Source organism: Vairimorpha necatrix, chromosome 9, assembly GCF_036630325.1.
Source record: "Vairimorpha necatrix chromosome 9, complete sequence".
NCBI lineage: Eukaryota > Fungi > Microsporidia > Nosematidae > Vairimorpha > Vairimorpha necatrix.
The window spans coordinates 419,909-437,562 of NC_088824.1; the positions used below are offsets into that span (position 1 = coordinate 419,909).

At 26.6% G+C, this 17,654-nt stretch overlaps 7 protein-coding genes across 7 annotated transcripts; 3 read left to right on the forward strand and 4 right to left on the reverse strand.

The window, feature by feature from the left end:
• Window positions 1-166: 166 nt before the first annotated feature.
• Window positions 167-2,368, reverse strand: VNE69_09079 (trehalase; the record flags this gene model as incomplete). The annotated part of the gene is made up of 1 exon (XM_065474597.1): window positions 167-2,368. One exon carries the CDS (start codon window positions 2,366-2,368, stop codon window positions 167-169), a length of 2,202 nt encoding a protein of 733 aa, XP_065330669.1.
• A 1,186-nt stretch (window positions 2,369-3,554) lies between these two features.
• Window positions 3,555-3,737, forward strand: VNE69_09080 (ribosomal protein eS30; the record flags this gene model as incomplete). The annotated part of the gene is made up of 1 exon (XM_065474598.1): window positions 3,555-3,737. One exon carries the CDS (start codon window positions 3,555-3,557, stop codon window positions 3,735-3,737), a length of 183 nt encoding a protein of 60 aa, XP_065330670.1.
• Window positions 3,738-3,844: 107 nt separating this feature from the next.
• Window positions 3,845-4,447, forward strand: VNE69_09081 (meiotic nuclear division protein 1; the record flags this gene model as incomplete). Its single annotated transcript, XM_065474599.1, has 1 exon — window positions 3,845-4,447. One exon carries the CDS (start codon window positions 3,845-3,847, stop codon window positions 4,445-4,447), a length of 603 nt encoding a protein of 200 aa, XP_065330671.1.
• Window positions 4,448-4,650: 203 nt separating this feature from the next.
• On the forward strand, window positions 4,651-5,463 carry VNE69_09082 (choline-phosphate cytidylyltransferase A; the record flags this gene model as incomplete). The annotated part of the gene is made up of 1 exon (XM_065474600.1): window positions 4,651-5,463. One exon carries the CDS (start codon window positions 4,651-4,653, stop codon window positions 5,461-5,463), a length of 813 nt encoding a protein of 270 aa, XP_065330672.1.
• A 4,053-nt stretch (window positions 5,464-9,516) lies between these two features.
• VNE69_09083 (uncharacterized protein) lies at window positions 9,517-10,239 on the reverse strand (the record flags this gene model as incomplete). Its single annotated transcript, XM_065474601.1, has 1 exon — window positions 9,517-10,239. One exon carries the CDS (start codon window positions 10,237-10,239, stop codon window positions 9,517-9,519), a length of 723 nt encoding a protein of 240 aa, XP_065330673.1.
• A 2,185-nt stretch (window positions 10,240-12,424) lies between these two features.
• VNE69_09084 (uncharacterized protein) lies at window positions 12,425-12,818 on the reverse strand (the record flags this gene model as incomplete). Its single annotated transcript, XM_065474602.1, has 2 exons — window positions 12,425-12,743; window positions 12,808-12,818. 2 exons carry the CDS (start codon window positions 12,816-12,818, stop codon window positions 12,425-12,427), a joined length of 330 nt encoding a protein of 109 aa, XP_065330674.1.
• Window positions 12,819-15,283: 2,465 nt separating this feature from the next.
• VNE69_09085 (uncharacterized protein) lies at window positions 15,284-17,539 on the reverse strand (the record flags this gene model as incomplete). Its single annotated transcript, XM_065474603.1, has 1 exon — window positions 15,284-17,539. The coding sequence occupies one exon, from the start codon at window positions 17,537-17,539 to the stop codon at window positions 15,284-15,286; it is 2,256 nt and encodes a 751-aa protein (XP_065330675.1).
• Between the last annotated feature and the right edge of the window lie 115 nt (window positions 17,540-17,654).

Consider the following 17,654-nt stretch of genomic DNA (forward strand, 5'->3'; position numbering starts at 1 on the left):
AAACAACAAAATAAATATAAAATTGGAATGATCCTCAATGACTTGGAGAAACGCAGCAAAGATGATATTTCTATATTAAAAAAAATTATTATTTAAATTGGTATGATCCTCAAAAAACTTACAAAGAGGTAAAAAATTAATCCCATAAATTATGTAAAAGTGAAATTTATTTTATCTTCTTATCATTTATTACTTCACATATTTTTTCATACGACTCCGCATGATCATCTTCTAATGTCAATTTATTCCCAAATGTCTCTATCATCCACGATATAGTCCCATTAGTCCATCCAAATCCTTCTTGTGGTTCATACTCTCCTCCTTTTCCTGATTCACCAACCAATAAACAATTATATTTTTCATGGAAACTTCTATTGACTCCCATTCCTTCATATACACTTCTGAAAAATGATTTAGCTACATGTAAAGCCAAAGGATAGTCTACGTCTATCATGTATTCAGTAAACATTTGTACAAGAGGTGCCCAAACATTGGGGAAATCCCATTGTTGACCACTTGCTTCCGAAGATAAATCGACATTCGAGGCGGGTATCCCTCCTGGATAACCAAATAACTCTTTTTTGTATAGGTCTAGTATATTGTAAATGTTACCATTTTTTATAGGAATGTTTGCGAAAAGAGGCGTTATATTAGAAAAGAAATATGAGGTATTGTGCTTTTTTGATTCTGTGTTGTAATCTAACCATACGTTTAAGTCTTCATTCCAGAGGAATTTGTTTATATCAGAGATGCGTTGATTTTTATATTTAGTGAATAAATCAATCTTATCTTGTAAAGTTTTTATATTGTCTTTATAAATATTATCTTCTTTACTTTTAACACTATCGTCTTTGTATTTATTTTGTTTATTATCTTTGCTAAAATCATCTAACACAATTTCTGCATCTTCTGAATCACTAAAATTATCTTTCCCACTAATATCATCATTTAGTTTATTAAAACCATCTTTTCCACTAATATCATCATTTAGTTTATTCTTTCTAACAGTGTTTCTTTTCTTTTTGTTACTTTTTATTAATTTTAATTTCTCAATATTAAATGATATTATTATTTGTTCAGCTGTCAATAAATAGACATTCAAATCCACTGGTATTATATCTCCAGTACACATCTCAGATATACTTTTCCCATCTTTAAACCATCTATAACTAAAATCCCAACCTGACTCTGTAGCCCCCCATATTTCTTTATACTTATCTTTAAATGGCAAATCTTCTTTAAAAGCTTCCGGTCTTGGTCCACTAAATTTTGTAATTTTGTATCTGTTAAGTCTTGTTCCTTCATCAAAATGTCTATTTGTCATCCACCACTCGTATTCCTTTTCTAAGCTTTGTAGACCTTCATTGAGTATCCAGTCTCTTTCAATATTAGCGTCGTATAATTTTTTCAACATTTCGGCGAAGAATGGTGGTTGACTTCTACCTAAATAGTATTTACGTGTGCCGTTAGGTATATAACCATATTTGTTTATGAGGTATGACATTGACCTTACTAGGTCAAAGGCGTACATTTTCATGTTTGAGCTTAGTAGACCTAAAAGAATCCAGTAACTGTCCCAATAATAAGCTTCTTTGAATCTACCACCCGGTACGAAATATAAATATGGAAGTGGTATTTTATTTGATCCTATAAAACTATTTGTAGTTAGAGAATCTTCGCTGGTTTTGTCTTTGTTGTTTTCTTCATTGTTTAAGCTCATATCGTTCATATTAGAGTTTTTATTAGTAACCTGCTCACTGTTTTTTAAGTTCATAACATTTAGATTGGAGTTTTTATTACTATCCGCCTCTGTGTTTAACAAGTTAATATCATTTAGATTGATGCTTTTATTATTATTATTATTTTCAATGTTTTTTAAGTCCATATCATCCATAATGTTGTTTTTATCGCTTCCGTCCTCGTTAAAATTTTTTAAATTAGTACCAGTCTTAAAATTTTTATCATCTTTTGTATATATGCTTTTATCTTTCCTGGCATACGTATACCACTTATTATGTATCAATAAATACACTTCTTTCAAGTGTGGTTCCAACTTATCAACAAATTCCATATGTTCTACATGCTTAATCTCCGGTATATTTCTTCCTTCATTATCTTCTATAAAAAAATCAGACACAAATTCTCGTAATTTTTCTTCTATAGTGAACAAGTTGTCACTATCACCCGTTAATTGTAATAATTTTGAGTATGTGTAGTCTAGGTCGTATACCCACGACATGTCGGCGAATTTTTTGGAGTCTATGTTTATAAAGACATGATATTGAAGGATTTTGGCTATTTGTTGGTATTTGGTTGTATTATAAAATGTTGATGGCGATATAGACATGAAAAAAATAGTGAAATACATATTATATTATGTTATTTATTGATTAAATAGATGTTTTGAAATTGTGTCATATGTTAAAAATTTGTCAATTTAAAATATATGAGTTAATTAATAGTAGACAAATGAGATGTTATTATATTAATTGGTAATAAATGCAAATTACTATTTTAAAATTTGACAGTAGAGGTTTTAATTTAGATATCTCTTGTTTTGAGGTTTCTGTTTTATTGTTTGACATGTAAACAAAAAACAATATTTTAATAAAACGAGATTTTTCATAAGAATAATTAGCGTATGCATGCTCTTTATAAAATTGATTTACATATTGCCTTTGATGGTATGTACTTATCCTTAAATTTTTTGAATTGTTGGCCGCGATTTGAGGTATAATGGAAAATGTCACCCGAAGCGAAAGTCAATAAATAATGGAGTTTGTTGAACTCGGGAGGTAATTGGGAGGGAAAAATAGAGAGTAAGAATCTTACAGTGCCAGTTGTATAAGAACCACCTCAAGTTCACTGGCCCCTATGTAAGGGTATCTATGCCTCTTACTTTTAAAGAGAAAAAAAATATAATATTCATACAATAATATTCCTACAGACTAAATATTTTTATTAGTTCCATAATAGAACATTCCCTATAATGTTTTTATATATAAAAAACTAGTCGGCTGCTATACTAGCTCTTTAGTGTAGTCGGTGCTCGCTGCTGAGTTTCCTCTCTCACGCGTTCCCCGTCGATTTAATCCATCATTAGATTACCCTACAGTAATCCAAGGATGGCACACTACGTCCAGTAAGGCCAAACTTCACTGTTTATTTTATGTCGAGTTTCCTCAGACACTTAATGGGGTCCCGAAAATATTTATACTGGAATTTCCAAGAATGATATGTGATTGTTGGGAGTAAAAAATATATTTTACAGTATATTGTACATGACATTTATATATAAAGATGACTCTATAAAATATTTTACATATAAAGATTTATTTATTATTTTGTTTCATGAGTAATGAAACTATCTTCTTAAATATGTCATATTTTTTTGATTATGCAAAGTGTTCTTTTTTCTTGTATCTCACTCTTCTGTTCTTGTTGTTGTTTTATCATCCTTGTTTATTATATTCCTTGGTCGTACTACACTGTCCTGTTTTTCGTCTTACTTGCTCTTCTTGTTTCCTTTTCTTTGTCTTTTTCTATCCCCTCAAATGGCAACACAAATCAACATCAAGAAAGCGGGGAAAGTGAAGAACCAGACGCCTAAAGTGGCTAAGCAAGAGAAGCAGAGGGCCAAGACAGGGAGATGTGCTAATAGAAGGAAGTATGAAGCCCGACTTGAGATGGGATATTTTGAGTGTAATGGTAAGATGAAGCTTAACTTGAAAGCTTAAATAAAATAATTAATAATAAAATCTGGTTTATATTCTATATTTGAAATATGTCTTATACACTAAATACATTATATATTCTTTTTCAAATACCCTTTTTAATATTCGCTATGGCTAAAAAGATGATGTTGGAAGAAAAGCGCACTAAAATGCTCGAAATATTCGACAAATACAAAACATTCTACAAAATCCAAGAACTAGAAAAAATAGGCAGTAAAGAAAAGGGCATAGTAGAAAACACCATAAAAGACGTCGTCCAGGGCTTATTCTACGATGACTTAATATGTTCCGAGAAAGTGGGCACTTCTGTCTACTACTGGAAGAAATCAAGCCTCTTAGGCGACTTAAAAAATATCAAGAAATTTGACCAAGAAAATCAAGAATATAAAAACAAGATCCAGAAGATTAGACTAAATATTGAAGAAGAAAAGAGTCTTAAAAAGATCACTGAAGAAAGAGTACAGAAGATTAATGAGATGAAGAGTCTGGAGAATATGATAGATTTTATAGAAGAAGATTTAGAGGAATACAGTGAATTAAAGAAAAGTGACTTTTTGGAGATCCAAGAAAGGGACTCGCATCTTGGGAGTGAGATCAACCAGATTACGGATGGGATATTTATATTACAGGATTATATAAGTAAGAAGTTTAATATCGACAAGGAGACAATTAACAAGACATTTCAAATATCTGACGAATTAGATTATGTGTGATAAAAAATGATTATATATTTTATATGTTGTTTTATTGTATTAAAAAACATTTATATTATTTTTACTTGATATATTATTATTCGTATTTATTATATTACTTTCATTTATTATATTTCTTTTATTTGATATATTATTACTTTCATTTGTGCTTTCTGTTGTTTCATTATTTTCTATTATATAATTTCTTATTGTTTCACCCCCATATGAAAAAGAAAATCAAGAAAGACAAATGTGTAAAGAAGAAATCAAATACTAATGTAAATGACTATAAAATGATCAGACCCGTCTACCCTAAGAATATCTCAGAATATGAACCAATAATAAGTAGCATAAAATTTTATAAAATTCCGAATTCCAGACCAGTCAGAGTTTACTGTGACGGAGTGTACGACGTGTTTCACTACGGCCACGCTAGATCTCTAAAACAGGCCAAATTTCTCTTCCCAAATGTCCACCTAATTGTAGGCGTCACTTCTGACAAATCCACCAATTTGTACAAAGGCCCGACTGTCTACTCAGAACGAGAAAGATCAGAAAGTCTAAGCCACTGTAAATACGTAGACGAAATCATAGAAGACTGCCCTTGGATCATCACTGACGAATTTATTACTAAACACAATATAGACTTTATAGCCCATGACGAGGCGCCTTATAAACACGGAGACAATGAAGATATCTACAAGATATTCAAAGACAGAGGAATATTTATACCACTAATGAGGAGTAAAGGGATAAGTACTAGTAAAATAATAACTAATATAGTAAAAGATTATGATAAATATATAATAAGGAATATAGAAAGAGGTATAACAGCGAAAGAACTAAACATAAGCTTCTTGGAACTTAATAGACTGAAGATAACAAAGATAATAAAATATAAAATAAAGAGGATTAAAGATGATATAAAAAGCGAATTAAGGTATGCAAATATGTACTGGGATACGGTGATATGTAATATAGTAAACAAAATTAGGAATGAGAAAGAACGAATTATAGAGGCACTTAGTAAAATGTAAAATAAAAGAATATACATTTTTATTATAATAAAGATATGTAAAAAAAATAAATGAATTTAATTAGGGTATGCTTATTGTAGTTAATATTTATAGTTTAACAAGGATAGGTTCCGCGTTGCCGTCTCCTGCTTGTAGGTGGCTTCTCGTCTCCATAGTTCTTTCCACATCGGCGTCGTCTCCTCTCCTTCGGTAGTCCAGAGAAATGCTTTCTAGCGTCTTCTTTGGCGTAATCATCTGGATGTACGCTTCTAATTTCTTAGGGATTTCAAGTCTTGTGGTATAAGATTTGTGAAACTTAGTCACTATACCGTCTTAAGTGATTACGTAGGGAATTATTTCTGTTTTAAAACCATATATTAGGCCCAGTTCGTTCGCAAGGACATCATACTTTCTTAACTTATCGTTTTCTACTTGCTGTAGATTATGTTAAAAAAAATTAATAAATAAATATATTGAAATTAAATATAAGTAAAATAAAATCAGATCATTCTTAAAAATACAATTTTGGAACTTAGTTATTAAAATATGACGAGAAAACAAATGGATACATAAAGTTAAACACGAATTTAGTGTAGAAAAATGCATTTTATTGTAGAGTAGTTTTTTTTTGGAAGAAGACAAATGGTAAAAAAGCAAGAACTAAACATATGTGATATTCACGAATATTGAACATTAGTGTAATAAAAAAAAAAATTTTATATTATTCTGTATAGTGTCGAGAAATAAAAAAAATATTGCCAATCGGCCTTAAAAAACTTATAGGCCTCATTTTTATTATGACTCATCAATAAAAATGAAGAATTTTTATACAAAAAAAATTATATTCTCGTAGATCAATAAAATTACAAAAATTTAACCTCTATTTGAGTTTTTAATGGAGAAAAAATTTATTTATCAGAAATATATTACATATAGATATTTTTATTTATAAATAAAGAAAGTTATTTCTGAATCCACATATCTTAATTTTATTAAAAATTCGTTCTTGTTTATTTATATAATAGCCAATTATATTAAAAAAAATAATTTCAAATTAATATTTTGTCTGTTTGGGTCATTAAATAAATGTAAGAGTATTATGGCACAAAATAAGTTTATATAAGTTTAATTATCATTTGAAACTTATATTAAATTCGTCAATTTTGAATATCAAAATAATTCGAAAATACAGAATTAAACCTTTTCTTCTTTATGTAGACAATGAATGCTTACTATTTCGATGAAAATTGGAATCTTATATTAATCCTTTAAAATATTATTCATATAATGTTTGAAATTTTAGCCTCTTTAATAATATTGTTATTTTTGTAATACAAAATTAATGTATTTTGAGTAAAATGAGTTATAGAGAATACTTTTTTCGCAAAACAATGACTTGTGATTTTTAAATATTTTAGACAAGTTTGGGGATACATGTAATTCAATTTCATCTTTTTATACTATAAAATCATACAATAAAATTATCTTTACGAGGGTTGACTTGTATACATTCGTATTTATTACATATATTAAGGATTATGTTTTTTATTGAGTAATACACAAAATGCATATATTCATTTTGAGAACTGAAAAAAAGATAAATACTTATAGCATATTGCATTAACAGGATGAAAAATAAACCCATTTTTATAGATATTACAAAAAATGCTTGTTAAAATCGATATATTAGGAAATTACGTTTGAACTGTCATATTTCGATAATATTTCAATTTGGAGAATTCTTAAAAGTAAATCAAAATCTTTTTAATGTTTATTTAATCTAAGATATATATTATGTGTAAAAATGAGGCATTACTTGGAGTTGTTTTCATTTCTTGTAATTTAACCACGGAGATACTCTATAAAACTATACAATTAAGTTCTTTAAGCTTCTTTCTTTCTCAATAATTCACTTGCTGGACGTCATCAGGTTTCCGATGTCATTTTGAGGTCCCTTTACTGTATATATGCTTAGGCACGGGCTATGACTTAGCTCTATTGCATATAAATTGTGGTAGTTTTTTTACAAAACCATCTTACCAAATTTTTTCGTAACTTAAATTTGTAGTATGATTAGATAATAAGCCGTAATAAAAAAAAATTTTAAATCTTTTTTCAAAAAAATGTTGTACTTTAACCTCATCAAGCTTTCTTAAAATATACACGACCTATTGCTAGACCATAAAAAAAGAATCAAATATATATAAATCGTATTATTACCGTTTTTACACAATCGAATCATTTTATTGTTGATGTAATCGGTTAAAAAAATTCGTATTCGATATTGCAATGCAGTAATTTAATACAAAAGGTATATTATTTATTGCGATTATAAATAAGTAATAAAACTCTCATGTAATATTAAAAACCTTTACAATTTATCATATTTTTTGTATAATCCTATAACTATAACTGGATCTTATTTAATGCACCGTTGCAATAATTTTACTTTATACTTGATATCATCCACGACTATCTACTAAAATTATGCGCATTTTACATCTAAAAATTAAATATACATGAAGTTATGGAGCTTAATTAAATAGCTTGGGTGGTAATTCGTCATACTAACAAGAAGAGATCTACTGCCATTAGCATCTCGACACATCTCTCTAGATCTTAACAGTTAAGAATTGATTAATTAAATCGATTGTCCATATGACAAACGTTAATTTCCTCTTGTAAGTACTGTGTAAAATGTATGATTTGAGACATTTTAGCTTTATTTCGTTAATCGAATAATACTTGAGTGACCATCATATATGCATCAGTTAAGAACGTATAATTAATAATATTTATTTCGTAATTAACGTAAAAACAGTGAATACAAAATATGGGATCATAACTTCGTGCCAAATAAGACTTAATTATGTGGCTAAAAACGACTTTAATTTGAGAATCAAACATTCACAAACGGCAAACATTTTATATTTTCGTTGCGAAAAACACCTCGTAAATATATTGTGCTTGTTTGGATTAATCCTTCTATTGTTATGCTACATATTGACAACACTAGCCTACGAATACTTCTAATAAAGGTTAATATCGTATTTTTATACAAATCATTTGATAGGAATTGTATTTTGCTAAAAACAAAATATCTATAATATATATTACAGTATGAAATATTAGAAAGTTAGTGTGAAATATCTAATTTTTTATTTGAATTTATCCATAATTATGTCATAATTTTTTTAAATCATAAATGAAATTAATTATGATCTCATATTTGACAAATTATTTATTTTAATTAAAATTGCATTATATTTTTTTTTACATATAAATATTTCTCTATTATTTTGTTGTATATAGTAATTACAAAGTTGTCTCAAAAAAAGATAGATTAGTTTGAGATAACAAAGTTCAGAATAAATATTGAAGCAAAAATTATATAGAAATGTGTATATTAAAAATTAAAGACCAGAAATCTTAGTTTATTTACAAAAACCAAGATAGATAGACCAGAATATGACATACTATTAAGGAGAAACGACAAAGCAGAACGTGCAATATATATGTAACAAAAACCAAAAAAATAGTTAAATATCTTGGGGAAATAGATGAAATTATTGTCCGTATAAGTAATAAGTATTGAAAAAATAAAATCACTGATATGAAATTACGCTACATTACTATTTTCTACTGATTCTTTAGATATTTTTATTGGTTACTGGCGTGCTTAAGAAGATTCAACTTGTACTAAGTAATCATCTAATAAGCTAGGACAAATACTAGTGTTTTCTGTCCCGTAAGTCTTTGTTATTTATTACTATTGTCTGAATATTTACTTTGTAGCTATTCTTCTTAAAAGACACAAGTTAAGAGATAAAAAATTTTCAATTGTTTTTAGGAAATTTGCTGATGTTTTTGACACCCAGAACAAAATAACGTTTAAGTCAAAATTTAACGAAAAATGTGTTTGTAGTATTAAATTTGGCTAAAGTGCATGTAAGCCTTACATTACTGACATAAAGAAAATTAAGCAAATTTAAAAATGTGAAATTGATTTCTTTGATAGAACAAATACAACAGATGCGTAAAATTTTTACATGTAAGCTTAAAATTGAAGATATTTTATTTTCTATAATATATTTTTCTTAAGTAAAAAATAAGTTTGTAGTATAAATCTTTTAGCCGATTTTGTTTTTTTAGATCTTTAGGCATTGACCTTATCATATAATCTAATATCTCAAGACTTTGGGCTATCTTATTTAATAAATTCTTGGTGGGCTGTACTTTCTTAATAAAATTTAATATTAGATCTAACGATGAATCATGTATTATAAAACTCATCTGATGGTTTATACTATCAGAATAAGCTCTAATTTTTATACACGTCTCATTAAGTTGTATATTGTAGCTCTCATAAATTTTTAAAAAATTACGTATCTTCTCAAAATTTTCCAATGTTTTTTTATTTTGATAAAATTTGAATGATTCTTCTGATAATTCAAAACTTCTAGTAGATTTATTTAAATACCAATTTTTAGATTCATCAATGATTATTTTTTTTAAATTTCTTATTTCCGTAATTATTCTTGGTTCAAAATTTTTATTTTTGACAGGAGTTTGAATAGCTTTTAAAAAATAACAATTGTCATTTTTATAAAAAAATTCTTTAAATCTTCTATTGGGATTATTTAAATACTTGTTCCATTGTAAGATATACGTTAAATTTAAATATAATAAATTCTTTTTATCTGATATCGGAGGTTCGGCATAGCTATGAGCATTATTTGTTTCGATTAAATGTTCACATTTAAAAATTTCACTAAAAAAAATTAACAAATTAAACATAAAGGGGTATATTTTATACAATATAAAAACATTAAATACGCACTTATAAAAAATTAATCTAGTAACGACATAGATTTAATAAATGTGATAGATGATGTAAGCACTTTATATGTATAATTTATTATATACAGCTTTAGATAATAGTTTATTGTTGAATTTATGATAATACTTCAAAAAAACATCCTCTACTTAAAAATTTGAAAAATCAAGTAGCCTGTCAAAAAGATAATATTAACAATTCGAATAATTTTTATTAGAACTTGTATTTTTTAGTACTATAAAGCAAATTCAACCATAATAAATACATTAAATTGTTTTTCTATATTGTTTAATTATTCAAAGTTCGGGTCGTTCCAGTATCACTCATAAAATTCGGCTTATATAGTTTATATAATTGGGAAACTATAGTGTTTTAAAACTCTATTTAGGCACTTGTTCTTTTTTTACAGCCAACTTATTCGGCAAATCTCCCGAATAAATCACCTACAGACAAAATGCACATCTTCCTTATCTTCATTGTTCAGTTTTTTCCCTGTGAATAATCCTATAAAAAAGTACTAGAGTCATTTCAGCACAAAAAACTGGATGTGCGCTAAATCAAAGAATTGAATTACAAGCTTAATTTTTACATTTAATAAATTTTTTTTTATTTTATAGATCATAACACTTTAGCCCACTTTTGTCCTAAGAGCTTGGACCACTATGATCAAAAAAGGTATTTATGCAAATTCAACATTTTCTATTCCAAAATAAAAAGTCGAGAATAGGAGCTCATGAACATTTTTTCAACAGATATCGAAAATAAGAGTGTAAAGTGTCCAAAGTGCGATTCTTTTTGTAAAACAACTACGTAAAATAATTTTTTTAGATATACGTGTTTGGAAAGTAAGTAGAATCGAGTTGTCTACAATAAAACACGGTCCATTTTATTACAAAGAAAGATATTTTAGAAATTTTGTTAGTAATAAAACTATGGTCTTGTAAAGTTTAACAGACTGCCATAAATGAATTCCTGGGAATTTTTTTAAATTTAAAAGAAATAATTCAAAATAAACACTTTTTACTGTGTAAATCAAAGTTTCTAATTTAACAGGCAAAATAAAAGTACCAAAATAATAGTAGAAAGAAATTAAAGCACATTCGGTAAAGTTAGATACCCCAGAGAACATCATTTCGATGGGTCTGGGGATTTAAGATGATTGAAAGAATTGCCCTAAGAAAGATAATAATGATTTTAGTAAATAAAAGAAAAGCTAACACTCTAAAAGAATTAATTAATTTTTTTTCACTTTGAATCAATAATACACAGAGACTGCTTTAAGTTTTAGACTATTTGAAGACTATTTTGCTGAGCTTTAAACTGTTAGTCATATACTAGAGTTTGTTAATCATTTTAATAGCTGCCATACCAACACTATTGAAGAAAATTTGTATGAAGTAAAAAATTAGAATTCAGCAAGGCCCAGAACAAGAACACTGATTGATAGGATCTATGCTGAAATTGAATTTATAAAGGTATTTTATTTACAATCATTATAAGTTTTATTTTTTCTTCCTTTTTTGCAGTTTTGACTTTTCAAAAAGGGTGTTTTTTAGAAAATATTCATAGGCTAAACATCCCAGTGGCCCTTTAAATCGTAAAGCCAACTTCATGCAAAATAAGTAACATAATGTAATAAAATAAGCTATTTATGTTTTAGCAGAGGCAAAGGAAATTAAAGATATAAATTTCGACTTTAACTATATTTTTTTTCCCATTAGGTAAAATACATTATATGATTTTTTAGTTTTAAAAAAATTTAAGCAAATTAAAGTCCAAACTAAATTTCTAAAAGAAAGCTTTCGTATGGGTACTGTTTTAATAGATAGTTTAGACAATTTTTTTATGTAAAAAATAAGTTTTTTATGTAATTTATGAAACTTTTTTTTTCGGGTTCTTTATACATATTCTTTATAGTACAATCTAATATCTCAATACTCTGAGCTATCTTATCTAAAAGTTTTTTAGTAGGTTGTACATTTTGTATAAATTTTAATATCAGATCTAAGGATGAATCATATATTATAAAATTCATCTGATGGTTTATACTATCAGAATAAGCTCTAATTTTTATACACGTCTCTCTAAGTTGTGCATTGTAACTCTCGTAAACTTTCAAAAAATTACGGAACTTTTCAATTTTTTTCAATGCTCTTGTATTTTGATAATATCGAATGATTCTTCAAAATTCTCAAAATCTCTTGTGGATTTGTGCAAATACCAATTTTTCGACTCATCAACAATTATTTTTTTTAGATTTCTTATTTCCGTAATTATCCTTGGTTCAAAATTATTACTTTTGACGGGAGTTTGAATAGCTTTTAAAAGATAACAGTTGTCGTTTTTGTGGAAAAATTCTTTAAATCTTCTATTGGGATTATTTAAATACTTGTTCCATTCTAAGATATACGTTATATTTTTATATAACAAATTTAATTCTTCATATACAGGAAGTTCGGTATGCCTGAAAACATTATTTGTGTCTCTGATATATTCACATCTGAAAATTTTACAAAAAAAAAATTAACAAATTAAACATGTGGGGGTATGCTTATACAAAAAGCTGTTTATCATAAAAAGGGGGGAGTATCATCAGACCCCTTTATGGGGGTTTGATAGGTGCTATCCAAAAAAATGCATCTTAAAAAGGAGGAATAAAGGAGACAAAAAATAATAACTGCAATATTATAATAAATAATAAAATATGTTCTGATTACAAAAAAAAATTTTAAAATCTTTGTACTTTTAGACTATACCTTAAAAGCCAATTCTTCTTGTTTTTTTGAAATTTTCACCATACTACATAAAAAATATTAGATTGTAAAATTGTATTCTATTATTTTTTATAGAACCATAAGACTTCTTAACATTAAATTTATTGTAACAGCAGATAGCTTTATATGTATCCTTCTAAAATACACAAAACACTAAAAAATAAACATATTTTACTCGTCAAAACATGCCAAAAAAGATGATAGTAAAAATATTTAATTAAATTTAATTCTACTCAAAATATAAATTATATATTGTTTTTGACATTAAAAGAGGTCTGATACTTATGTCTCCTTCTTGATATTTCTTTTGATACTCTATTATGATTAGACAAAAAAACTATCCCCACGGCGAGCCTCTGAAAAAGGGGTTAATACTAATTTTAGACAAAAAATAAGAATTGCTTAACAAAAAATGCTAGGAATGTGATGCAATACTTTAGATAAAAATATGTACAAATAAACAATAATTTATTATACATACCGGTCAAACGTTTGTATAAAATTACTTTTAATTAAAATTTTGCAAAAAAAACATAACCTGTCAAAAAATCAATATCATATCATTAAAAATAATTTAATTTTTTTATATACTAAATAAGCATAAAATTAAAACTATAAAAAAATATAAATGGTTGATACAAATTGAAAAGAATACTTGCACGAATATGATGTTACTAATTATAATAGAATGAAACGTAACATCATAATAAAAATTTTCAACGTAAAATAATAGGTCCTTTTGTTTTTTACCTTTTAATCTTAAAAATACATGGTTTATTGAGTTAATATCCTCTTTGGTTTTGATAATTGTAGCACAGCTACGTGGTATCGCCCATGGATTCGCTCTTCACAGACTTTTGTTCTGTAAAATTATTTATGTTTTTTTCAACTCCAAATTTTCTTCTTCATTCCCCTTTGCCGACAACACCTCTTTAACAGTCCCATATTCGCCACTGCGCTTACAGCTCTATCCACATCAGCCTCTCCTGATCAAATCCTCGTCGTCGTTCCGAAGAGATGGGCTTTCAAGCCTTCTTTCCCAATTTACTTGATGTATGCTATAAGTAAAGGTTGGATTTCCAGCTCTCTGATGTACTTTATGTGATATTTGGTCACCACTATCGCATGTAATTGCATAAAAAACTAGTCCTTTGCGAGATTTATGTATTATTCCAGTTAATTTGCAAAAGGTCACAATTTCTTAGTTTATTATTCTCGACTCTAGTAAGTCTGACCTGGTTGGTTATATTAATTCATATTTGAGAATATAAATGTTTTAAAAAATTATTATTGTTTAACTTGTTAAAAATGTACCAACTAAACTTTGTATTAATAATTAAATTTAATCATGAAGAACGTTTGTTACCTTCATACAAGCGAATAAACTATACTTACCGTATGTCTTTTAAATCTTCTTATCTGCAGTTGTGTTAATTTTCGCAAATGAAATATGCCATTTCTCTTTTTTAATGTATATTTATTATCTAATATTTATCGCCTTGTCCATGCTATTTGTTATGAATAGATATACTTATCAATAATCATGGATTATCTTTAATTAGCACGTCGAAAGCGGAAACTTGACCTTGACTTTTCACAATAATATTTTTTATTTTATTGAAGCTATTATTGGGTTTATATTCTTCTTCAATTTACCTTCACTACTGCGCAATTTATCTGGTCCCCCCCCCCTTATAGCTACCTCTACTATTTTCATAGTTCCAGATCCTCTTTCTTCGAGTCCCTATCGGTGTTAAAAGTAGATGCTCTCTAGTGTATTCTTTATAATTATCATTTGGATGTAAGATTTAGTAATTTTCGATTGATGGCATATATATAATTGCTGTGGTATTTTGTCACAATTCCGTCCGTGTATGACGTATGGTATTATTTGAACTTTACATTTGTACATTAGGGTCAATGATTTGCTAAGATATCGTACTTCCTGAGTTTTTTGCTGTTCTACTTTCTGTATATTATCCTGGAGGTTATTCCTATTTCGATTAGCGTAAAAATAATTTAATATATCTATAAATAAAATAATATTTAGAAAAAAAGTAAAATTGTTAATTTCATGATATAATATACAAATGTTGTTATTAATTATGTGGTTTTATTTTTTATTTGCACATATTACAATTTTTAAAATTCATTAAACTGTCATAATACGCTTAAAAAATACAATATAGCAATTAAATTGCTGGTTTATAATGAATTATACTTCAAAACTTTAATAATTTTTTATTAGAACTTTTATCAAATCTTCATTTATTATTATTCCATCTTTCCCATTATACATTTCTAATATATCTCGTTTACTCAATATTGTTTGTATAATTCTAAGGGATTTTTTAAAATTTTCTCTCTTAGATACATTATTTTCCATTGCATATATGAAATATTGTGCTATAATTTTAGGTAAATCTTTACTTGCCTTATCCTCTAATACTTTCTTTACTTTTATTGCTACATCAAACTTAAAACTTTTTTCTAATTCGATTCTAAAATCATTTATTAGCTCTTCATTTATTATTGTCCTGAACATTGAAAATATATAATTATAAAATATAACTTCAAAGATGTTTCTTGCTTTTTTTATTACATATCTATCAATAAAAATTTCAATTTCTTTTATCCCTTCTGTTATTAATTTATTTTCAAAATTAAGTCTTTTTTCTTCATCCAATAGATTTTCTATATCTACATTTAATGCCTCTTCTAAAATTTCATTTAATCTTTCTTTCAAATTGGTGTTTTGTAATATTTTTACTAGTTTTTTTGTTTCAAATTCAGTTTCTTGCCTTTTCCCCCGAAAATACTTATCTTCCTCATTGTTTCTTAATAATTTTAATTTAATATTTCCAAATTTGTCTTTTAATTTATTTTTATCTAATCCCCTTGCTTCAATAAATTCTTCTCTATTATATTGTTTTTTAAAGTCTTTAATTATCAGATCTGAATTTTCTCGAAACAATCCTGCTATATTACAAAGTTCTCTCATTATCTGATTATTGTATTTAATAATATTATCAATATGTCTACTTATGAATTCTTGTATTATCATCGCAAAGCTAATATCTTCGGTTAAACTATTTTTTAATTTTACTAAAATTCCAATTTCTTTAATGTTTTGAAATATGTGATCATTGCTAACATCGCTTTCTTTGATAAACCTCTCTGTTTCAATAAGTAAACAAATTTTAATTGTATAAAACTCTAAACGATCGTTTATCGATGAACATTTAAATAGACCATTTATAGACTTATTGATTATTTCTTCAATTTCGTTTTCTACATCTTCCTCTATGTTAAATATTATATTTGCATCACTTGTTGTTATTACTTTCGCGGATAACAATAAATGTACACATAGTAAATTTATTGGAGATCTTCCTTTTGTTAATATTCTCCTCAAAAGATAGTCAATCTTGTTATTTTTCAATAATAATCTATAAAACATTTCAACGCCTCTACAATTTTCAACATTTTTTATCGATGATATATTTTCCATAATCTTTTGAAATTCTAATAAATATTTTTCATTTAAATCATTTTGTTTATCACACAAACACTTTTTACTATCGGAATGATAAACATATTCCCCCGAACTGTGTTTAAAGATAATTTTTTTGGGTTTGAGCTCGGCTTTAAAATATGGATACATGATTTCAATAATATTAGATGTGCATTCGAGCTCAAATTGTATATAAAAGGCCTTAAACAAAACATTATAACTAATTTTGAATAAACATAGTAGTTTTCTTAATATTTCTTCGTCAAATTTATTATTAAGTTTTATATTAGTATCGCTCAATGAATAAAATTTATCCACATCAAGTTCTCCGATATTTAACTCAAATAAATGATAAACATCGACAAAAGGAATGTTTAATCTAATACAAAATTCATCTTTTTCTGCCTTATAATGAGTATGAACGCTAAATACACCAAAATTATTATCATTATTACTAGTATTAGGTTTTAATTCGTATAAAATTCTATTTAAATAACTATCATTTTCACATATATTTTCATAATAAATATCCCAACCTTTCTTTTTTATCCTTCTCTCGTTATTTATAATTGTAATATTTTTTATAACTTCTTTCATGGTAAGGCAAACCCCGAAATTTAATGCACTGTATGTTAAAACTATAGAATAATTATCTAAGCATTTATAAAAACTTCTTACATTTAATTCTATAGATTCAATAATATCACTTATGGATTTATTATCATAATGGATAATAGATATGTAAGTATTGTTATTATCTATATTAATTAAGTTTTCTTCTGTATAAAACAGTATAGTTTTATTCCTAGTATTAAAAAATAAAGATACTTTTGTAAAGTGGCTAGAATTCTGTAGTATTGTATAATCCCTGTTTATAATTTTGTTTAATATCATATTATTAATTATATCAAAAACTTCATGAGGACTTGTCTGAACGAATAAAATGACGTTTATTAATAAAACGATATTCATATGGGCATCAAATTCAAAATATATTTAATAAAAACATTTTTTATTATTTTTTCTTATAAACTTTTTTATTTTAGATTAATCAGTAAATAAAATTCTTACAACGACTGGATTGTTG